Source organism: Puma concolor, chromosome E1 (genome assembly GCF_028749965.1).
Source record: "Puma concolor isolate L17-30 chromosome E1, mPumCon1.1.hap2, whole genome shotgun sequence".
Lineage (NCBI taxonomy): Eukaryota > Metazoa > Chordata > Mammalia > Carnivora > Felidae > Puma > Puma concolor.
In genome coordinates, this window is record NC_141680.1 from 56236190 (window position 1) to 56259695 (window position 23506).

Genomic DNA, 23506 nt, shown 5'->3' on the forward strand with positions numbered 1-23506 from the left:
CAGATGGGGAAAAGCCGGGAAAGAAAGGAGGGCGGCTCCTTTCTAGGGACTGTGTCTGCACCAGGCCCAGTAAGAGCAGCAGGGTTCCCGTATCACAGAGGAGCAGAAGGAGGCACGGAGCAGCTAAGTGACTTAGTGGCCAGAGGCCCCCAACTGGTAAGCGGCGGGTGGGCCACCAAAATCCCAGAGCCCCCAAGACCTGCCCAGCAGATGGGCACGTGAGCCTCGTCCCTCCAGGGGCCGGAGAGCAGCGCAGGAGGGGAGGGGCCCCAAAAGGACAGGGAGAGAAGCCACCCCAGATCCCGAGTGCCTTAGGGGCACAGGCAGCCCCAGGGCCCCCAGTCGGCACCTGTACCCACCCACATCCTGCGATAACCCTCCCCAGAAGCAGAGACGGACAACGGGAGTGCCACAGCACTTTTTTTTTTTTTTTTAATGTTTCCTCACTGTTTTAACAATACCATGAAAAAATATATACAGTTTAGAATCTGGAACTGACCACTGTTCGCATGGGTTTCAAGGGCAGCTGGTGGGGGCTGTAGGGCCCCTTCTGACTCCTCCCCTATGTGGGAGCCACACTACTGGAAACAGTACTGACAGGGCACCGGAATCAGGAACTAAGTGGATCAGGATCTGGCAACAGGCGGGAGAGGCTGCAGCGCTGACGCCCGCAAACCCTGGCCTGTCCCCTCCCTCCGCCGCGTACGAGGGGACAGGAGAAGGTGGGTCAGCTTGTTCCCAGGACAGGAAAATAATCATCAGTTAACCCTGGCGCACATGCCCAAGCTCCCACTCGACCTCCTCGGGCAGGGTGACAGGACCAAAGTGAAACGCTGGAATCTCAGAAGAACAACAAATAGTTTTTTTAGCATAAGTATGTTCCAAACATGGTGTGGGGCATACTTATACTACAAAGATTATCCTTTGTATGCCCGACATCCTAATTTATCTCCGCGTTCTGGTTTTGTTTTGTTTTATTGCTAAATCTGGCAACCCTCTACCCTTAGGGGCCTCAGAAGTGGGCTGGCAGAAAGGCCTAAAGAAGGAAGGGGAAGTGGTCAGTTTGTGTGTGTGTGTGTGTGTGTGTGTGTGTGTGTGTGTATGGGGGGGGGGAGTAACTCAGTCAAAAAAGCTTCTAGCCCTCCAAGAAATGATATATTAATTTTTTAAAAAATCCTTTTCCAGAAAATTTCTACACTGGCTGCCTTCAACTGTTAATAGCCATGGGGTGGGGGGGAGGGGAAGGACACACACGCACGGACACCCACCCCATACAGTTCTAAATAAAGTCTGGAAGCACTTAGTATAAAGGTTTTCTAAAAGGATTTGATCTTCCATCTGGTAGCAGAGCTGTTAACACTGTTCCAGATATGCTCTGGAAGGATTTACACAGGACAGGAGAACAAACAGATCGATAGGGGCCGAGCGAGTGCCCAGCCTGTTCCTAGTGTCATCCTGGAAAGGCCCCTTTTAGAAAATTCAGGAAGCCTGGGGCCTCCTTTCTTTCGTTCCCCATCCTGTTCTCCCCCCTGGAAGGGGCCGCGTTTAGTGCACACATTCGGTCCGGCTTTGCTCCAAGGGGCTCCAGGCTCACGGTGCAGGAGCCGGGAGCGGGGGGCCGGGGCGTGGGACCACCTTTCCTCCTGCCACACGGCCACCAGTCACAGCAGAAACGCCAGGAGAGGAAAGGCGAGCCGAGCGTCCTTGGCTGAGGCACCGGGGCCGCTCCCGGACTGACCCGCCGCTGCTGCCCCACGAGGCGGGGACTTGGCTGACATGCGTCACCGTCTGAGGCCGGGCTGGAGGGAAGGGAGAACCGGTTCCTGCCGCAAGCACCCGGTCCGGCCCGCAGCACACGGGAGGGCTGGGTGCGCCAGGCAGCTGGGTGCCCACGCCACCTCCCTGTGTCCCCATTGGGGCCCCGGCCTCGCCGGCGCCCCACGTCCAGGACGGGGGACGTCCAGGGTCTGCGGTGGAAGCCAGGCTCCTGGCTGCCTTGCACAGGATGGGACGGGACAGGGAAGGGAAGGGGGTGGTGGCCTGGAGGGGGGGAGGGGGCAGGGAGGAGACGGAGCCCCCCTCCCGCCTGGTGCCCCTCACACCCGGATCTCATCCTCCTCCTCCTCGTCCATGAAGGAGAACTCCTTGTCCTGCTGCCGGGGCAGCGCGGCCCGGGCCCTGTCGGGCCCCCGCGAGGCGGGGCTGCGCTCCTCCAGGATGCCCGAGGTGCAGCTGGACAGGGAGCTGCTGTCCCGCGTGGTGTGGCTGCCCTCGCTGCGGGCCGAGCCGGGGCTGGGGGCCGCCGCCCAGCCCTCGTCCTGGGGCGGGTCCCGGCCCGACGCGCCTTCTTGCTGCCTTGCCCGCGGAGGGGCCGCCGATGCCAGGGCCGGGGGAGCCCGGAGGGTGCTGCCTGCGGGGTCCCCGTCACGGTAACCGCCGCCCTCCTCCTCGGGGTCCCACTCCTCCTTGTCCATGATGCTGAGGACGTCGCCCAGCATGGAGGGGCCCAGGTCAATGTGGAACGACATGACCGACTCGGCGTGCTTGAGCCCCAGGCTGGCCTTGGGCACCACGGGCAGCTCCGTCAGGTCCCCGAAGGCCTGCTCGTCGAGGAGGGGGTCGGGGGAGTGGAGCGCGGTGGCCCCGTTCCGCCGGGGCGCCAGCTCCCCCTCGCCCGCCTCCTCCTGGCCGCCCTCCCCGACACTCGCCTTCTTCACGGGGCTGGACGACAGGCTCTTGGGCAGCTTGCCGGAACCCTTTTCGGCGGCCTCCTTCTCGTTCAGTTGCGGCAGGGACATGGCGTTCTTGACGAACAGAGCCGAGTCCCGCAGGGAGCCCAGCATGTCCCTCTGCTCCCGGTCCCCCCTGGTCACCGACTGCGACCGCTTGCTGCCCCGGAACTTCCGGGACAGGAGGCCGCGTTTGGAGGACGAGGAGGCGGCCTGCTCCTCCAGGGACTCGCCGTCCAGCTCGCCGGCCTTGCTGTTGAGGAAGGACGTGTCCCCGAAGGCGTCCCCCGCCCGGCCCACGTGCATGGTGTGCCGGAAGTCGCCCAAGGGGGCGCTGATCATCTCGGCCGTGAGGTCCACGCGGGAGCGGCGCTTGGAGTGCACCGAGCTCGACACCAGCTGCTTGAGGATGGGCATCTTGCCGGTGGGGGAGGGGGGCGGGGGGCGGGGGGTGGGCCTCCCAAGGCGGCAGGCGGGTCGGGGGTCAGATGTGAAGTCCGGCGGGCATAGGGGGTGCCAAGGAGGAGATCATAGGGCTGCAAGAAGAGAACAGCAGGCAAAGGGTTAACCCAGGCTGGCCGCAGGGCAGCAAGCCCATCTACAGAGGGGCTGCTGCCCAAACCTCAGCTCTCCCACCAGAATGAAATACTGTGAAAGAAGCCACCGGTGGCCCAAGCCTGCCTGATTCTTCACGCGCAGGCACTCGGGTTAGGTAGCCATGTAGAGTTCAGGTAGCCACAGACACATTTTCCCCGAACCAGAGAGAAGGACGATCCTTCTTCCGAAGGACAGCATCTCCCCCGACCAGGATGCCACCAGCGTGAACACAACCACGTTTAAGGCGGTGGAGATGCACAGGCGGTTCCGTGTGGCAGTCTGGGAAAGAGCCTGGGTCCAGGACAGGACTCCCGCGGACAGCCGGGCTGGAGACACGCTCTAGGTTCTTCCTGCTGTCTGACCTCAATCCCCGTGGAGGCAGTGGACACCTCAACCTGAGTCATGGTCCTCTGACGAGGGAGAGAACAGGATGGGCTCCGGAGAGACGCTGCCCGGCACCTCCACGTATGTGGGCGGCCAGACTCGCTTTCTGAATCAGAACTGGGGCGGGGCCGCTGGGACCCACAAAACCAGCTCTCCAGCCTTCCAGTCCTTACTGGGTGTCCCGCAAACGAGGACCCCGCCTGCGACCTCTCCACCGTGGGGCCAAGCTCTTTGCTGGACACTCACCCTGTGTCTCCTAGGGATGAAGACTAGAAAATTCTGGTCTCTTGAATCATTAAGGGTGCAGGAGGAGGGCAGGGACTAGACGGCCCGGCCCCCGAGATCTGCCGACCCCGGGGGGACAGTTAACCGGAACTGAGGATCAGCGAGGGGGGCCCCGGAGAGCCTGGGGCATCTGAAAGCTCCAGGTACCACCCATATAGCTCCTGGCAAGCACCAAGTTGAGGTCGACCGTTGGAGACAAACCAGTCCTTTTCCCTCTGGAGGGACCTGCCCCAAAGGCTAAACCCAGCAATGCAGGGCTGAGCAGGGCAGGAAGACGGACGGGATCCGACAAGGCGGGTGGGTAAGGGGTGATGGTGGCCGTAGTCTTGCCAACAAGACTTCATGGCGGGACCACTCTTCCCACTGCGAAGCGCGACCCGTGGGTGTCCCGCCGGTTTCTTCCTCACCCCCAGCTAGGCCGCCACATCCCACCTGGCCCCCAACACCAGCCCAGCAGATCCCCGTTTCCCCCTCTGTCCCTCTCCAGACCATTCTTCACCTTTTCTCTAAAACAAAAGCCATCCAGGACTCACCGGTGCAGACCCCTCGATCTGGCGACCCGCCCTTGCCTCCCTCCTTCCTCCACGCCACTGCTTGCCGCTCCCCTACCTTTGCTCTCTGTCCTAGCCCTCTCTCAGCTTCTGCCTCCTGGACTCCAGGACTGGACACATGCAGGTCCCTGCTGGCACACCCTGTCACCTGGCTCACTCAACGTCCTTCCGGGCTCGGCTGAGACGTCGCTTCTTCCGGGAAACCGTCCTTAGCTAGGGTGAACCCTCTTGGCCACCTCGCCTCCGGCCTCCCAGCACTCTGGATGTCCCCTCTCCCGGCAGGCACAGGCTACATCGTTCTATTCCTGCCAGCTGGGTTGTAATGTGCCCACTGGACCCTGAGCTTCCAGAGGGTTCGGACGGGGCCGACTCACCACTGAATCCCATCTAGCAATGGGTCTTCAAAGACCTGTTGAAAGGCAACACCTCCGTCCTGCCTTCCCCCATCTCCCTTTCTGCTTCCCAGTCCAGGGGCCGCGCTGGCTTCCCTTCAGCCTCTAGCCGGCTCCAGGGTTCCCGGCCGGCCTGACCCCTGTGTCCTCCAAACACCCCCCACAGCATTCTCAGTCTTTGTCCAGCTGCTGACGCCCAGTCTGACGGCTCCCCAACCATCAAGTGCCACCCCCCAAACCCCGCCCCAGGCAGTCATGCGACTGTCACTCCAGCAAACAAAGTTCTCTAGGACGGGAGGCAGGAGCCAGGCACCGGGGCGCAGGTGATCTGGGCTGGGCTCAGAGCCAGGTGAGGACTCTCACTACCGCCAGTCAGCTCTCCCTCCTCCTGCCCCTTCCTTCCCACCAACCCTCAGGCGAGTTAGCTCTCCCCATCCCTAACCTGAACCCTCTTCTCCTGCCCACGCCCTGGGACCTAACCTCTGAACAATCAGACGCGGACCAGCTAGACCAAGGATTGGCCAGCATTTTCTATAAAGGACCACAGACTAAAGATCTCTGGCTTTGGGGAAGATACCGTCTTTCCAGTAGGACAGCAGCAACATACTGCATGGAAACAAAGGGTATGGCTGCGTCCCAATAAAACTTTATATATAAAGACAAGTTGTGGGCCAGATTTGGCCCATGGGTCCCGGTTTGCTCACTCCAACTACATGAGAAGTACTGGCCTCAGGGTTATCCCCTCGCCACACTGCCCAGGAGAGGGTCAGCATATGTGACCTTCTGGGTCTGCCATGGGCTCCCAGGCAAACCTTTGGGGGAAAAGCTCTCTTTGGCTAAAAAAGAGAAAGGGAGGCTGGGGTTGGTCTCAGACATGTTAGGAACGGAAGGAAATCAAACCAGGTTTCTAATGAACGCTTGGTACCAGAGAATCCCTGAGCTTCTGCTGCCCCCAGGACACTGACGCAACAATGGGAAAGGCTCACGTGTTCAAACGGCCTGCATTTGAACTCCTGCCTCTAGTCACAGAATCTTGGGATCTCAAAGAGCTGGGAGGGAAGGGACACCCAGAGCAGCTCCAGAAAACAGGTGTCACTGAAGCAAAGTCACTCATCCAGGTTTCTGCCCCAAACGGCAGAGCTGGGCGAGAAGCTGGCCTCCTGGTCCAGTGCTCTGCTCCAGACCTTTCTCTGGCCTTTGGTGGGTAGCATCCTTTACCAGCTACCTTTACCAATTGGACACCTCTCCTTGCGTCTGGGCCAGGAGAGTCCAGAAAAAGGAGGAGCCTAGCTGCTTCCTCAAGAAAGTTCCTGATCGATCCGAGAGTGTCGACACTTTGAACCAGATAATTCTTTGTGGTGGGGGCCATCCTGCACATGGTAGGATGTTTCACAGCACCCTTGCCTCTACCCACTAAATCCCAGCAGCATCCCTCCCCAGGGGGGGGCAACCAAAATGTCTCCGGACATACCAAGTGTCCCCTGGGGGGGTGCAAAATTGCCCCAGGTTGAGAACACAGCTAGGAAACTAAAGCTTATGCTACTTACCAGATAAACAACAACAACAACAACAAAAGGGGGGTGGGGGTGGGAGACAGGAAAGGGGGCCCAAAGGGTCAGAACTGTGGGAACACAAGACATGCACTCCCAGAGTCCAGGGTTTCATTGCAACAGTAGGAATCCCCAGACCCGGTAGGCAACTTGAAGCGCTGTGGTTTCCCGATGGGAAGTGCTCCTGACAGAGAAAGGGGAACCACACACTCAACCGCCAAGGGCTCAGCAGAACCCATGGAGTGGCTTGTGGCCACTCACAGGGACCTGGCATTCTGGCCACCAAGACTACAGGACAGGAGGGTCCCATCATGCCATCAGCCCCCCTTCTATCCTGGAGGGTAAAACAAAGGAACAGGTAAGAGCGGCCAGGGGGGAAACCCACCGGCCAGGCCCGGGGCCCCAGCATCCTGTTGGGCCCTACACCCCCAGAAAGAAAGTAAGTCTGGCCGGTGCCGTGTGCTACTTATAGCCTCGCTCCCTGGGGGTGGGAATGAGGCTTTCCGGCTTATAAAACACCAAACCATCCCTCCAGCACCCAGCATGAAAGAGTCTGGAGAGAGCTGGGGTCTCTGTGGAGTCACCTGCCATCCCACTGCCTAGCAGTCCTGGGACGGGGCCAAGGTCTGGGTCTCTGGGATCCTAGAGCTCAGACTCGATGGGCCAGGCTTCAGGGCTGGTGAGAACCCTAAGCTCTGAACAGAGAGCGATGCGGGGGTGAGGAGATGGAACACTGAGGTTACGGGCAAGCAGGTGGCCTGGGCCAGTCCTGGGGGCGGCAGGTCAGGAGGCCTGCGCTCCCACCCGGAAGGGGATCCTGCCAAAGAGAGCTGTGCCTTTGGCAGGGGGTGTTGCTAAGTGCCATGACTCAGCTCTGGGGATGTGGCTAAATAGGCTGCCTGATGACAGGGCGGCCACTCCCCACAGCCTGCCTGCCCGGGGCGGGGCACCACCACCCTGCCCCGAAGCCATAATTCCACTCTCCTGCCAGAGCAAAGGAAAAGGGAGCAGGGACCACGGCTGTCCCTCACTCTCCCCAGCCTCTGATGGATCCAGATGCCTCTACCCTTTGGCCCCACCATTCCCAGAACATTCCTTCAAGGCGGGAGCAACGGACCCTCCCTGGAAGGCCAGGCCCCTGGCTGGTTTACACCAATCACGCTCCCAGCTCAGCTCTGCTTCTGGGACCCCGGAGGACAGCGCCTGCCTGGACCCCTCACCCATCCTTCCCGGCATGCTGCACACAGAGCACTGGCCTCCCAGATCAGCCAGTCAAGCAGCAACCAGACAGACAGAAGGACAGGCTGGACCGGTGCGCTCCGAACACCCAAGCAGTGGCTGGCTCCTGGCAGCCGGGCCAAGGCAGGCGAGAGACCCAAGTTCTCCTGGGGCGGCAAGGCCGGCCTCCCACTCTCGCAGCTGACCCGCAGCTCACCCTGCTTCACGGCACGCATGCTTCTACGCCCACCGTACTGCCGTTGCCACCGGAGGCGCCTCTCCATCAACTCCCCTGAGTTGTTCTAACGCCCATCCGGGGCCAGCCCCAAGCAGCACGGTGGAAAGCAAGGGGATGTTTGGTGAAAGACAACCTCAGTCACGGCTTGGGATGGCGACAGGAGGCCGTGTTCATTTCATTCATTCATTCATTCATTCATTCATATCCACCCGGTTTCCCATACCTGTCTAGGCTCCGAAGACAGGACAGTGGAAATCTCAAGGTGGATAAGGCCCCGCCTTCCCGGGGGCAAGTCTGTAGTGAATACGGGTGGGTGGGGAACAGCGCTGCATACACGCAAGTAAGACAGTCAGTCTCTCAAGTGCTTGGCGTCAAGAAAGGGGAGCAAGTGTGGGTGTCACGGGCCTGGGGGAGGCCCCTCTGAGGAAGGGGCTCTGTGAGCTGAGAACTGAATGGTGGAAAGGACCCAGGCAGGTCAAGAGCAATCCAGGGAGGGAACAGCACGAGCACATCCCCAGGGGAGGGAAGAAGCTTGCGGAGCTTGAGGAACAGAACGGAAACCCAGGGGCCAAGGGCCAGGTCACACAGCCCCAGCCCCCTGAGGACCAGGTAGGAGTCTGGATGGCATTCTTGGTAGGAAAGGAAACAGATGGCAGTTCCCAAGCAGCACACGGTTGGTGCACAAGACGGCCGGCGCTGCAGAGCCCAGGGCAGAGGATGGGGGCCAGGAGACGGATGCGGCTACGGAGACAGACGGAGGAGGGCACATGTGGGGCAGGGTTTGGAGTCAGTGACACCAGGAGTCGCTGAGGGCCCAGATGGGGGAAGAGAGGAAGGGCAGAATCAAAGACTCCAGGCCCCGGCCAAGCCCCAGAGGCCCTTTCCCCCCCCAGCAGGTCTCACCTGCTGGGCTGCGGACCTTTCTCCCAGGGTGCAGCCAACACTCCACCACTAGGAAGAACTTAACTTTGCCCGAACAGGGGAGGCCTTCTGCCACACAGCCCCTGCCAGCCGGAGCGACACATGGAAGGGCCTTGTGCAAGTTCCGCGTAACACGGGCCACGCCTCTCCCTCCCTGAGAGGCTAGAGGCTCTGGCTTTTGAGGCCAGAGAGAGACTCGGTGCCTTCTGGAACATTCGGCAGACTTCTCCTGCAAAGATAAGGAATCCCAGCGAAGGCACAAGACGGTTTAACTCCCAACGGTGGGACGGGGCTGACGGGCTGCTCGGTGAATGAACAGAACCGTGGACGCTTTGATCCACATTCTTACATAACGCGGGAGGAACCGCGGTGGGGGCAATGTTGTTGTTTTAGCCGACTTTAGTACTATTTGGAATCTTTTACCTCCTTCACGCGCACTACGAAAAGCCCTCGTATTTGTAAGTGTGCTGTTTGCATCAGGAAATGAAGAAGCATGGTCTTAAAATAATCTGGGCCTGAACAGCGACAAAAAAAAAAAAAAAAAAAGGCCTGGGATGGAAACATGAAATACCACCGTTACCCACTCCTGTACCTCTTGTCTATCCGTGTCAAATATCTCCTTAAAATCCCTGGGTATGGAGTGACCATACTCTCAGAGATGGTGAAGCCACATTAAGGGACTTAAGGGACACATGAAAGGGCACATGAAGGGACTGCCCCCAAGTGTGGTCTTGGGGCAGGGGCAACTATGGCAGTTTCTTTAAACAATGGCTTTAAAATGATTATGATTGGGGCGCCTGGGTGGCTCAGTCGGTTGGGCGACTGACTTCGGCTCAGGTCATGATCTCACAGTCCGTGAGTTCGAGCCCCGCATCAGGCTCTGTGCTGACAGCTTGGAGCCTGTTTCCGATTCTGTGTCTCCCTCTCTCTCTGATCCTCCCCCGTTCATGCTCTGTCTCTCGATGTCTCAAAAATAAATAAACGTCAAATAAAAAAAAAAAAAACAATTTTAAAATGATTATGATTTAGCAACTGTCCTGTGGAACGATTTCAAAGCAGGAAAAAAGCCACACACGCAGATATGCATAGAAGCCTTATTTAGAATCACGAAAGGCTGGAAACAACCTAACGGCCAGGAATAAGGAAAGGGGTGTGGGGAGTAGGTCCTAGTAACTCGAACGATTAACGTGTGAAAACCACGCTGCCACACGGGCAGCTGCTTCCCAAACGGCATTAAGGGGAAGGAGAAAGCAGGCAGAGCTCAGGCTTGTTCATACACAGCATTCACACGTCTACACGGAGAAAGGCTTAAAGGGCACACAGGGAAACTGAGGAGTTAAGTTAGGCTTGAGTGGAAAACAGGCAATTTTTTTTGTTTCCTTTGATGTGATATGCTGTTCTAATAGTAATAATAATAGGGGCGCCTGGGTGGCTCAGTCTGTTGAGCTCACGTCCCGGGCTCAGGTCATGATCTCAAGGTTCGTGAGTTCGAGCCCCGCATCAGGCTCTGTGCTGACAGCTCGGAGCCTGGAGCCTGCTTTGGATTCTGTGTCTCCCTCTCTCTCCGCCCCTCCCGCGCCCATGCTCTGTCTCTGTCTCTGTCTCTCTCTCTCTCTGTGAAAAATAAACAAAAAAAAAAGTAAGAAAAAATAATAATCATAAAAATCCCAAAGCATCAATGTCCCAAAGCATCAACGGCTGATTAAGGAAAAGACATTAATTTCAAAACCAGCTTAAAACTGTCTGGTTCTCAGGGCCCAATACAAGGCACCGAGCTGGGGCTGGGTGAGGTGGGTCTCGGGTCCACTCTCTCTGCACCAAAATCCCCCACGGATGTCTGTTCTCTTTTCCTCCTCCCCCCCACCAAGCTAGACAGGTTGTATTCAAAGTCGTGGAGGAGAAGGTGGGTGACCTCCAGCAGCCCGGTGTCAGGGGAGACACGGAGATTAGGACTCCCCCGAAAGAGCTCGCTCCCCAACAGCTGCTTCCTGATGCCTGAGCCTCTTCAACTGAGGAGATGAAAGGTAACAATCGCCACCCCCCCCACCGTCACCGTCACCGGAGACTGGCCAATTTCCAGTGTCACTAAAGCTCCAAGTTGGAGGCCAGCCTCCCACACAGGTGATCCCACAGTGGGACGCTATCCGAGATGCCCGGGGCAGGTGAAAGTTCTGCTTCTGCTGCTCCTACAGCCCTAAGCTCAGCTCTTCCGGTGGCTGCACGGGAGCAGAGAAAAGGCTGGGGTCACACAGGGCAACCAGCACCCCAGTGCTCCCCCCCAAATGGTGGACCACCAAGCCACGGGTGGAAACAGCAACACTGTCTAAATGACAGAGTCTGGTGTTTGACGCATGCCAGGCATTGTCCTAGACCATGGGCCACTTGTGCCCCTCGCCCTGCAAGGAGGGTATCAAGATTGCCCGTTTTACAGAAAGGGAAACTGAGGCTCAGACGGCGTGAGCCTCACCCGACAGATCACTCTCACATCTACTTAAATGATGACTTCAGCCCACTTCTGATGGGCGTTGGACCCATGGTTTTCTGTACGAGGTGATGCCTCCTGGCCTATTCAGATGTTCCCAGCTGAGAATGTGCCCGTGGAAGACGGGGGTGGGTGGGTAGGACGGCATCGGGAGGCTGCTTATCCAAGAGCCTTGGAACCAAGACTCATTGGGACGGACTCTCTGTCAGAGATCTGCTCTCAGGGCTGGCTCAGAAGCGCTCTTCCCTACTCAGGATCTCATTCCTGCTCCCTGCTCAGAGGAACCTCCCCGTGTTCTGATTCCCTGGGAAGGGGTGGGTGGGGGAAGAGACCAACCTGAAGCAGAAGCCAGGACTCCCCTGGCGTGTTTAGCAGCTCAGCACAAGGCCCCGCCTCCAACGTCCCTCCCTCCCGCTTCGCTCTAGTCCCCCTCCCTCCCGCTCCGCTCTAGTCCCCCTCATGTCTCAGTCCCCCTCGTGTCTCCTGGTAGTCCCAGCTGCCAAGAAGGAAGACCAGAACCAAGCTCCCTTCCTAAAACCTCCCAGGCTGGGGGCCCTGTATTTGCTCCATCACCCCTGCCTGCCTGCCCATCCAGACCACGCTCACTGGCCCATGGATGCCACTGCCCAGCCCCATGTGGGCAGATCCCACTTCCTGCTTCCTAGAAGAAAGGGAAAGTGAACAAGGGCCCAGTTTCAATACCTGCTTCCCAGAGCTGCAAGTTACCTGTGCACTTTCCCAGCTTTCCCTGCTGGGTGAGCCCGGCCCAGCTAATGAGGATGCGAGGCTCTTGGCCGGAGCAGGGCTCACAAGGCGAACCCCACGTACTCCACACCACAACTTCTCAGTGACTCCTGCCTTCTGCTGCCTCTCTAGGGCTATTACATTATTTACAGCTATACCGTTCGCAGCACCAGCCTCACGTGGCTACAGAGCACCTGAAACGCGGGGAGTCCGAATTCACACGTGCTAAGGGGCAAAACAGACAATGCACTTCAAAATGCAAAATAGCTCATCCTATTTTTCTATTGGTTACATGTTAAAATGAGAATATTTTGAATATATTGGGTTAAATAATATATTAATTTCACCTATCTCTTTTCACTTTTTAAAATATAGTTATTGGGGCACCTGGGTGGCTCAGTGGGTTAAGCGTCCCCAACTGTGGCTCAGGTCATGATCTCAGGGTTTGTGGGTTCCAGCCCCGCATCGGACTCTGTGCTGACAGCTCAGAGCCTGGAGCCTGCTTCGGGTTCTGTGTCTCCCCCTCTCTCTGCCCCTCCCCTGCTCAGGCTCTGTCTCAAAAACAAACATTAAAGAAAAATAAAAAGATAATAAAATACAGTTATTCAAAATGGAAATGAAATCTGAAACTCGCAAACTGCTTCTACTGGCTAGTGCTGATTGAGGCATTTTCCCCTTTAGGACAAGGGCAGTACCTTCCACTGTAGGTAGATAAATAAAGCCAAGCACTGTTCACCTTTGGGGGAAAATATTTACACGTTCATAAATAACGTCTGCGTTATTTTAATTTAAGGACTACATTCCAAAATTTTACATCCAGTGGGCCGCTAACGAATGCTAGGTTGTTTCCGTTTTATCCCAACTCTGTAACAAAAATCCTCTGGTTAAGTTTGCGCCAATCTTTATTTCCGGTCGAAAAGTAAGTTAAATTACTTCTGTTTCTTATTGTGAACTTGTTCTCCAGAAGGTTCTACACACCAAGCTGCAGTGCCAGCAACACAGGAATATAGTGTCTGATACCAGGGGCTGTATCTTCTTTAGTTGGAAACAACAAAAACACGACAATCAGCACACTCACAAACTTGTCATTTGTATCTCCTTAATTACAAGGGAGGATGAGCATTTAAAAAGTGCATCATCTGGGGCGCCTGGGTGGCTCAGTCAGCTAAGCGTCCGACTTCAGCTCAGGTCATGATCTCACGGTCTGTGAGTTCGAGCCGCGCGTCGGGCTCTGTGCTGACCGCTCAGAGCCTGGAGCCTGTTTCAGATTCTGTGTCTCCCTCTCTCTCTGACCCTCCCCCGTTCATGCTCTGTCTCTGTCTCAAAAATAAATAAAACGTTAAAAAAAAATTAAAAAAATAAATAATAAAAAAAATAAAAAGTGCATCATCGCCCTCTGTGTCTTTCTCTTGGGAATTGCTTGTCAAAGCCTTTCGCCCAATTCTCCGGGGAAGGGGCTTCACCTTTTCAATGGATTTGTAGGACTTTTTAAAATATTAAAGCAGTTAAAATTTTCTTACCATCCTACATACTTCTGTAAGTTTATCACACACCCGTTTGCAGTTGGGTGATTTTGTCTTCTTTTCCAGAGTGCTCATTCATTTTTATATAGTCAAATTTGTTTCGTGGTTTCTGGCTTTAACACTATGAAGCAAAGACCTTCTCCCCTTTTCAGTTTATGAAAATATCCACTTCCTCTACAATACCAGGTAATATAATAATGAGCAACTACTCAGAGAGAAAAATACTGGAAGGAAATACAACAAAGTAAAGCTGCCTGTGGCTTATAAAATTGTGGGTTGTTTAAAATAGAAAAACGATTAAAATACAACAATGTTGTATGCACGTTACTGATTCCTTATAGGATTGTTATAAAATGTGGGTAAGGCATTAAAAGTTACCTTCACCAGATATTAAATTCTTTATTTTTTTATTTATTTATTTTTAAAAAATTTTTTTTTTCAACGTTTATTTATTTTTGGGACAGAGAGAGACAGAGCATGAACGGGGGAGGGGCAGAGAGAGAGGGAGACACAGAATCGGAAACAGGCTCCAGTCTCCGAGCCATCAGCCCAGAGCCTGACGCGGGACTCGAACTCAGGGACCGCGAGATCGTGACCTGGCTGAAGTCGGACGCTTAACCGACTGCGCCACCCAGGCGCCCCTAAATTCTTTATTTACAGATACCCTTCCACTCGTGAATCTATCTTGGGACTCCCCTTTTTGTTTGCTGGTCTGCTGATTTCTAAACCAGGTCTACACTGCCACTTTGTAAAACATTTTGAGCATCTAATAGGGGAATATCCCTATTTTAATTTTTTCCCTAAAGTTTCCTTGCATTGTTTCTAACGTTGTTCCTTTTCCAGACGGACTTTAAAAACGGTAAGTCCCAGAAGAAATCCTAGTGGGATTATGCTGGAATTGAAAGGACAGAAGAAATGAACTTGGGAAGAATGGACTTTATCACAACATCAAAGCTTCATAGCCATTTATTCAAATCTTTTGGATAATCTCCTTTATTAAATGTTCTAAGTCATACACATTCCTTGTGGTGTTTATCCCAGGTCATTCTGTGCCCTCTTGTCATTGTGAGTGGATTATGCTCCTCCCCCCTTTACCTAGCTGTATTTTCTGACTGTTACAGCTGCTAAATGGGGACGCTAGTCTTTTCTTTTTTAATTTATATATATTTAATGTCCACGCTGCTAAACACACTTGACTATATACGAACCCACTTTTTCAACCCTAAGTGGTAGGAAATTCAAATTCGAATGAAGAATTTCTTTTTTTTTTAAAAAATTTTTTTTTCAACGTTTATTTATTTTTGGGACAGAGAGAGACAGAGCATGAACGGGGGAGGAGCAGAGAGAGAGGGAGACACAGAATCGGAAACAGGCTCCAGGCTCTGAGCCATCAGCCCAGAGCCTGATGCGGGGCTCAAACTCACGGACCGCGAGATCGTGACCTGGCTGAAGTCGGACGCTTAACCGACTGCGCCACCCAGGCGCCCCTCGAATGAAGAATTTCTAAAATTTCGCATCCAAATAAAGATGTGCCGTAGGTGTTAAAAACACACTGGATTTCAAAGACTTTGTGTGATTAAGTAATGTAAAATGTCTTAATTTTTTATGATTATGTGGTGAAATGATATCTTTTTGATGTGTACACTCGGGTTAAACAAAACATTAAAATTAATTCCACCTGTCTTTAGTAAAAAAAAAAAAAATTTTTTTTAACATTTATTTATTTTTTGGGAGACAGAGATAGAGCATGAGCGGGAGAGGAGCAGAGAGAGAGGGAGACACAGAATCCAAAGCAGGCTCCAGGCTCTGAGCTGTCAGCACAGAGCCTGACGCGGGGCTTGAACCCTCGAACCATGAGATCATGACTTGAGCTGAAGTCGGACGCTTAACCGATTGAGCCACCCAGACGCCCGTCTTTAGTTTTTCAAACTGTGTCTACTGGAAAACTGAAAATTACGTATGCGGCTGGCACGGTACCTCCCTCTATTGGCAGCGCTGATCTAGAGGGATCTCCACTGATCATGCATAATGCTCACCACTGGATGCAGACATTCTCGTTCATTTCAGAGAATTGATAGTTTCTTACAGTTTATAAGAAAATGAAGCCAGTAACTTAGCCAGGCGAAGGTGCAGTAGGGAAAACACGCGACAGCTTAGAAAATCTACCCTTTGACTGCTGGAAAACACAGAAGCAGCTGTCTAGGCTTGTGACAGAACTGTAGCAGAGCCTGGGCTCGAAGGCTGGGGCTGAGGACCCCACTCTGGGAAGTGCTATCCCAGCTCCCACCTGTGGATCTCAGGTGGCCCATGTGTCACCGGAAGTATGAGAAAGGGAACTCACATTCACTGAGCTCTTCCTCTGCACCAAGCAGCTGCTCTGTCTTGGCTAAACTGCTTTTGTCCCCCCAATTTTTTAAATGTTTTCTTTATTTTTGAGAGAAAGAGAGCGCGAGCCGGGAAGGGGCAGAGAGAGAGGGAGACACAGAATTCGAAGACAGGCTTCAGGCTCTGAGCTGTCAGCACAGAGCAGGACGCGGTGCTTGAACTCACGAACCGTGAGATCATGACCTGAGCTGAAGTTGGACATTTAACTGACTGAGCCACCCAGGCGCCCCTGTTTGTTTTTTTTTTTTTTTAACAACAAAACAAGTACTACCACTGTCCTGGTGTTCTTTCCCACCATCCAAGGGACTTATCGTCCCCATCTTACAGATAAGAAAGCTGAGGCTAAGAGACACCAATGCTCCACCAAGTCACGTCCTTGCGAAGAACAGGGCTGAGAGAAGAGTCTCAGGATCCGCCTGGTTCTGAGTTTCTTCCCACTGTGGTTCTTCCCACTCCACCGTAAGGTGTGCAGGAGAGGGTCCTAAGTATTGCTGGGGCCCCGGCCTCTGAGATCTGAAGGTTCTGGATGCATGCACACGCACAGGATACACAGTTTTACATAGAATTCCAGGTTAAAATATTCCCAGCCTGGCCACTCCATTCTCCACCACCCCAGCGAAAAGTACAGATAAATCCTGGGAAAGACAGGGGCAGCTCCATCCCGCTGGCAACCGGCCATCCTCCCCACGGGGCTCCTTCACCTTGGTCTCTGTATCCACCTCCTTCCAGATCCCAGAACCGTGTGCTCTGGGCCAGGAGAGGGAGGCAGCGAAGGCAAGTGGGAGGGGGAAGGAGAAGGCCCCCCCACCCGCCCCCAACCCGGGGGTGAAAACAGCTCCGGGGAAAGAAAGGGAAGGCGTGCCCTGTGACCCGACGACGGGAAGCCAGGAAGCCGCAAAGCCGCTCAGGAGTTGAAGGAGCCAAAAGCCAGTGACTCCGGGATATCAGCAACTTTGCTTGTTTATGGGACTCTTCCTGGAAGCTTGTGTTTCCCCCCAGCCTGCCTTGGGACACAAGCAGCGGCTGCCATCACAGGGGGAAGAGCCAGGAGAGGAGGAAGAGGTGCCTGGTGGGGACCCCCTTGGCCTGAGCACCCAGGGCAGGTCTCCCCGAACCTGGGAGCGGCCCTGATGCTCCGCCCTCCAGCCCGGGCGCCTCACAAAGAAGCGGCTGGGCTTGAAATCAGATCTGCCAGGCCCTGTTTGGTTTCACTTCCCTTCTCCTGAGAGTCCACTGCTCAGCCGAGGAGTGGGGATCGAAAGACACTCGAGGCTCTCCAGAGGGTGGATCTGGACTCACTCCAGAGCAGGCTGGCAAATCTCCATCTTGGCCCTGCTGGAGCACGCAGGGTGGAGGCGGAGAGCACGGACCGTGGAGCCAGACTCCCCACCGCGGCCCGGCCACACTGGGCACGTTACACGTGCCTCAGTTTCCCCGCACGCTTTCAAAGGGATTGGTGCCATTATGTACTTCCTAGCATTGCCATAAGGATTAAATAAGATCGTGTAAGCAAGGCCCTCAGCGCAACAAGAGGCGAGCACTCACGTATTTGCTGTGAAGATGCTGTAATGTGCTCTCTCTCTCAGTGGATGCCCTATGCCCATGCCTCGAAAGGTAGGAGGAAAATTCCAGCATCCCCAGCGACACTCTGGCCAAGTTCAAAGACATCTACCTCTGGAGCCACCTGATGATACCCAATCCAAAAGGCTCCAGAGCTGACCCTTTTCAAGTCCTTAGGGGGGGGTCCCCAGGATGAAGTGTTGCAGGAGGAGGGGTCCTCCCAGCTTCTGAAGCCCAGAGATAGACTGCAGTCCCCACAGGCCGTGGATTGAGACATCCAAGACTTGGCTCCGCTCCCCCTCTCCCTTCCTGACCTTTCACGATCCAGGATGAAGAGTCTGGCTTCTCTGGGACCAGACTTAAACTCTTGCCTATTTCAGCCTGATACAGGGGTGGGGGTGTGAGGCGAAGGTGGGATAAAAGAAACGCCTGCCGCTCCTCTCTAGGATGAGGGCCGGATAACTGAGGAATCTGGGGCACTGTGGGCGCCAGTGACAAATAATGCACAAAACCTCCACACGCTCCACCCCCCAATAAAATGCTCCCTGGTTCTCTGGACCTAATCCAACCCTCACTAAGGTACAGAAGCTATAGTGGAGCCCGGAGAAGCCTCCTTTTGTGTTCTCCCAGCCAGGGGCACTAGTCCCCCTTTGATGCTCAAGGGCGATATTCTAAGGCATAAAGAAGGCTTGCAGGGAGTGGGCCCCTGGGGGAACAGACAAAGGAGGGGCAGGGAACAGAAGCCGGGACACAGAGCTTCCGTGGTCACCCTGGGAAGATCTGGAAGCTGGGGTCTGCAGCCCACATTTGGCCGCTGCAAAAACGGCACGATTCTGAGCAGACCTGGCCGAGCGAGACGCTGTCCCTGAGTATACACTCAGGGGTGTTTCTTGCCCTGGAACGGCTGCCTTTCAGAGGCCCCCGCTCCTGGGATGAAGGAAAGAGGGGGAAATGCCAGCAGGGCAGCTCAGTCTCTGTGGAAGCCTTCCTTCACGAATGTGCCCCACACTGCCCTTGCCTGACCCCCAAGGGAGACCCTTCCCCAGCTCGGGAGGCGGAGTGGAGACTTCCGGTGCCCCTGTTCCTGGAAAAGGAGGGGTCTGGATGCCAGCGCTTGCCACCCTGGCATGGAGCCCCGAGCTGCAAGCCGGCAGTGCCTGGGGGAGACTCTGATGTACGTTTCTGGAAGGAAGCCCAAGGCTCCACAAGAGGCGTATTTTCAGCCGGAGCTTCGAGGACACACTGAGTGGGAATGTGGGAAACTAATAGCTTAGACTTCCTTCGCGATACTCTGTGAGCGAGCGAGGAAGGACCACATCCAGCCACACACCCGCACCCACACACACCCACACGTCCCTCCAGGTGTGACCATCCAGTTCCTCCAGAGAGGGTTGGCATGGGTCTGTCTCCGCCCCCCCGAACATCCCAGAAGTCTTCCCCAGAGCAAGCCCTGCAGGACCCTCTGCCAGCTGGCTCCAAGGTTTGGTTCCTTTTCCCAAGGTTGAGGAAAAGCCTTCAGTGCATAGGTCAGAAGACCAAAGCTGGGGTCAGCCCTCTCTCAGCTTCCAGGGCAAGATTGCACAACCCCTGTTCCTCCGCCCCCAAGCCTTATCTCTGGCATCAACCCGGATCCTGTTCCTCCAAGGGACAGACTCCACCCTCCCCACCTAGGGCAAAGGAAGCTGGAGACAGGCAGAAATTCTCAGCTCTCTATTCCCACCCCAGAGAAGGGGAGAGTGACGGCGAGAGAGGGGGTGAGAGGGAGAGAGAGGGAAAGAGAGGACACAGAAAACAAGCAAGCCTGGCCAATATCAAACACCTTGCTGGCCACACCTGGGCACGGCCTGTCCTGGCCACAGAAATCAATCAACCACTCCAAAGACGGAGGGGGTTGGAATCCCTGAACCAGAGCCAATCTGAGGCCCTGCTGGGAAAGCGCCTGACTTGTCAAGAAGGGTCTAAGATTCCTCTCCCAGGACGACATCTGTTGGGGCGGAGAAATCCTCCCAGCCCCACTTTGTAGATAAGGCTCTCATTTGCTTGGGGCTCCCTGGGCTCCCGTCTTGTGAGGGCTGGACATTCAGTCTCCAAGAGGCAGGAGGACAGAAGTAGATCCGGGTTTGCACATCCACTTGGGATAAGCATCAGTGGGTGGGCATGTGTAAGGAAGAAAGGAAGGGAAAAAAAGAAGGGTCGAGAGAGGAAAAGGCAGATAAAGGACCCCAATAAAGGACGGAATGTTCCAAGTAGAGGCCTGAGCGAAGCAGTTTAACGGGGGTCTGTGAGCTCAGGGGGATATCAGAGGGGTTGAGATTCACCCCAAACCATCGCATCTTGGGTGCAGACTCCCTTGATCACACCAGCCCGCTCCCTGTCCCTGTGTGGGTCACCAGAACCCCTGGGAAGACCAGAACCCACTGGGATATCTCCCAAGGTTCACTGAAGCCCCAATTGTGGGAAGGAGCAGATGTCCTCCAGGAGTGGTGGGCCAAAGTCCACATTTGGAGGAGATGAACCACACTAATCAGTAGTCACATGGGCAGCTCACACAGGGCAGCTGATAAAAGGTGGAGCCCACATGGCACCCCCCCCCCCCCACTCCTGGCAGGCTCCTAGCTACCACACAGGGCCGGAGCCTCACCAGACTCCCCAGGACACCCCATTATTGCTCCGGGAGCCTTGGAGCCACCTAGAGGCCTGGATGGGCCCAGCCTGGGTCCAGAAAACTCCCCATTCCTGGGGAAAATCCACAGCTCAGTTCCCCCTTCCTTTGTGCCCTTTGTTCTCTTAAAATTCAGTCCATCCTGCTGGTGGTCCCCTCCTCCACCCCAGCCTCAGAAAGGGGGCGGAGGCGGCGGGGAGTTATTAGAAACCCAGACTGTTCCAAGAAGAAGTTGCATTGCAGGAGGCCCTCCTGTAACTGGGCCCCTCATTGTTTACGCCGGCTGCATGGGGAAAGCTTTCTCTGGTCCAGATGGCTGCTGGGGTAAGGAAGACGGAGATCATCCCTCCAGCACCACGCACCCTCTAGAGAAGAGCCAGCAGGCTTCAGCAGCTAGGGGACCCTGTCCCCATTCAACTGCTCGGATACACACGAGCAAAGAATAGGCGCCGAGGATGCAGCTGAGGGCGTGGGAGCCAGTCAGATTGCAAAGGGTGAACAGAAAAGAAAAAGCATTGTATTTCCCCTCCATTCTCTCAGGGAGAGAAAGAAAACTTCCAAAGCCCAGGCTGCAGTATCTCTACGGGAAACACCAGGAATCTGGTTTGAGTTAACAGAGAGCACCCCTCCCCCAGACACACACACACACACACACACACACACACACACACACACACACACACACACGGCTCAGTCCTCTCCCAGGAAGCCCGCCCAGCCGCAGCCCTCCAGCCCCGGCTCCCGGTTCCCGCCCGGCTCTCCCCGTCGGGCACTCACCGGCGGCGGCCCCGGGCCGCAGGGCAGCTGGTGGAGGACGCACCCGGGGCAGGGGCAGTTTTGTACCCCCGGCTGGGGGCGCTCCAGGGAGGGGGCGGAGCCAGAGACGGCCGACCGCAGCTCCACCGCCCCAAGCGGGCGATTAAATCATTAACCGACCGCTCGCGGCCGGCGGCCACGCCAGGAGCGCTCTGCCCCAGGCGCACCCGGCGCGCCGATCCCGCGCGTGGCCCCCTCCCAGGGCCGCCAGCTCGGCTGCGCCCCACCCCGCCGGGAGGCACCGCGTCCGCTCCCGCCTCGGCCTCTCCCGCCTCGGCCTCCAGGTCTCCCGAGGAGGCGGGCGGGGCCGGAGCCCGGCTTGGGGGGGGGGGGGGGGCGGCGGCGGCGGCTGGAAGGAGGTTGTATTTGTTTCCTCGGCCGTTCCCTTCCAGGCAGCTCCTTCCTTCTTTCCTCCCTCGCCGGGTGACACTGGGTGGCGTGTGCTGCAGCGTGTGTACGAGAGCGAGCGCGTGTGTGCACGCCTCCGCCACTACACGCGAAGAATTCGGTTTCTATTCACGGAGAACTCCGTGCGCACACACGCCCCCCTCGCGGAGACTGCGGGCGGCTCGCCGCGATTGTTGTGCCCCTGCCCATCCCGGCGCACGCCCCATTCCCGGGCCAGCGGGCGGACCTTTAAAGCCGGGGACGACCCCCGCCCCGGTCCCACCCGCCCCAGCAGCGCCCTGGGCCGGACGCCGAATCCCGGTCTGGAGAGAGGAAATCGAGGCAGAACGCGGTTTTCCCGGCTCTCGGCCACCCCCTCCTCCCCAAAGCCCGCTCGGCTCGGCTCGGACACGGGGTGCGCGGCTCCGGGTCCCAAGCACCCGGGCCGCCCCGCGCGCGCCCCGGCCCAGCCCTTCCACCCGGGGCCGGGCGCAGGAGTGGGGGTCTCTGAGCCCTCCTCCCCGCCCCTCGGCCCCCTGTCGCGGCGTCTTCCACGCTCTCCGCCCCCACCGGGGGCCTCGAGCCACCCCCCACCCCCAGACCGAACCCACCCAGGCCTCGCAGGGCGCGGGCTGCTGGTCGCCTACCTGGGTCCCCAGAGACGCGAGCGCCGGACCGGCGCGGCTGCGCTGTCCCCTCCGTGGGCTCTGCGCGGCGCCGGGGCTGGAGGCCCATGTCAGCGCCGGCGTCCGTTTCCCTCCGGCCCTCAGGCTCGCTGGGCGGTGAGCCGCTCGGACACTCCCCTTCCAGGCTCCTCCCGCGCCCTCCCTCCCGCGCCCTCGGCGCTGAAGTCACGGCGCCGCCTCAACCAATGGCGGCTGGGAACTCTCGCCCGGCCGCTCGGCCTCCTCGGTTCAAATCTGCGAGTCAGGCTGTCGGGGCTCCTCCAGGTGGGGCGGCCCGGGCGTGGAGGCCCACCGGGACCCGGGCCGGTGGGATCCCGAGGGCCCCAGCGGTGACCAGGAACCAGTACCCCCCCACCCTGCCCCCAACCTCCCGGGCCCGGCCCCGACGGGAGAAGGGAACCCGGGGTCTGCGTCCCCCGGGCCGTGGATTCGTCCCCGACCCTAACTGGAAACGAGACGGGCGGGAAGGAGCCGGCCCGCCAGCCCCGTAGAGGGTGTCAGAGGGGTTTGGGCGGGGTGACCTGGCTTCGATCGGCTTGCTTTCCCAAAGTTTGTGCCCTTTGCCTCCTGGGTATCCGCGGAGGCTAAGTTCTGCTGCAGATGGACCTCGAGGACGACCAACTCCTGAGTCCCAGAGAAGCAGGCCTTGGGCTCCTTCTTTGAGAAACGGCTTCCGTTTGTAAATGATCCTTACCAAAGTAATAAACGCCAATGGTGAGATATTCCACAGGAAAGGGGACGGGGCACAAACTGAGAATTCCCTTGCTGTTAGCAGCTCCCTGGGTTTTAAAGGAAGTCAGGCGAGGGGCGCCTGGCTGGGTCATTCGGTGGAACCTGCCACTCTTGATCTCGGGGTTGTAAGTTTGAGACCCAAGGTGGGTGAAGAGATTTACTTACAAATAAAAATCTTGAAAAAAACCAAAAAGTAAAGATAAAAAAATTAAAGCGAGTCAGGCAAAGGTGGTATAAACCACAGCTTAACCTTATCTGTCCAGAGAAAACTTAACCTGGTTCGCTGAGTCCCGGCACCCTGACCCCTTCTTCCCTGCAATTTTAACACATTATTTTGTCTTTTAGGGCTAGCTGTTTAGTAATTTGTTCTCCTTTTTACAGGTGTCTGGGGGTTTGGCCTTCCCAGTTAGATTACACGTCAATTAAGCATACCTCTAGGACAAAGTCCTCACCCTTTTGTAATTCTGCCCCTCCTTATCCAAATTCAGTGCTCTGCAAGGGAGGCTCCTTCCTCGAACTTTGAACAATCCAGTGGTTTGCCTTGGGGGCAAAGATGTGTAAAACCCAACCCTGCCTTCAGGATGCCCACAGCGGATGTAGGCGGTCCCTGGAAGGAGCTGAGTGCTTCTAGACTGTGATCTCAATCGCCTTGCTAGAACCCTAC

The 23506-nt window shown here is 56.4% G+C and overlaps 1 protein-coding gene across 7 annotated transcripts; it reads right to left on the minus strand.

Annotated features, from left to right (window-relative positions):
* Positions 1-1077: 1077 nt before the first annotated feature.
* Positions 1078-22225, minus strand: CDC42EP4 (CDC42 effector protein 4). 7 transcript variants are annotated; one of them, XM_086687929.1, is made up of 3 exons: positions 9899-10395; positions 8848-9662; positions 1078-3265 (listed from the first exon to the last, which is right to left on the minus strand). In XM_086687929.1, the coding sequence occupies exon 3, from the start codon at positions 3144-3146 to the stop codon at positions 2097-2099; it is 1050 nt and encodes a 349-aa protein (XP_086544055.1). In that variant the 5' UTR covers positions 3147-3265; positions 8848-9662; positions 9899-10395; the 3' UTR covers positions 1078-2096. The 7 variants fall into 7 exon arrangements, with proteins under 7 accessions (XP_086544055.1, XP_086544050.1, XP_086544054.1 ...); XM_086687924.1 differs by lacking the exons at positions 8848-9662; positions 9899-10395 and adding an exon at positions 22072-22225; XM_086687928.1 differs by lacking the exons at positions 8848-9662; positions 9899-10395 and adding an exon at positions 4921-6449.
* Positions 22226-23506: the final 1281 nt, after the last annotated feature.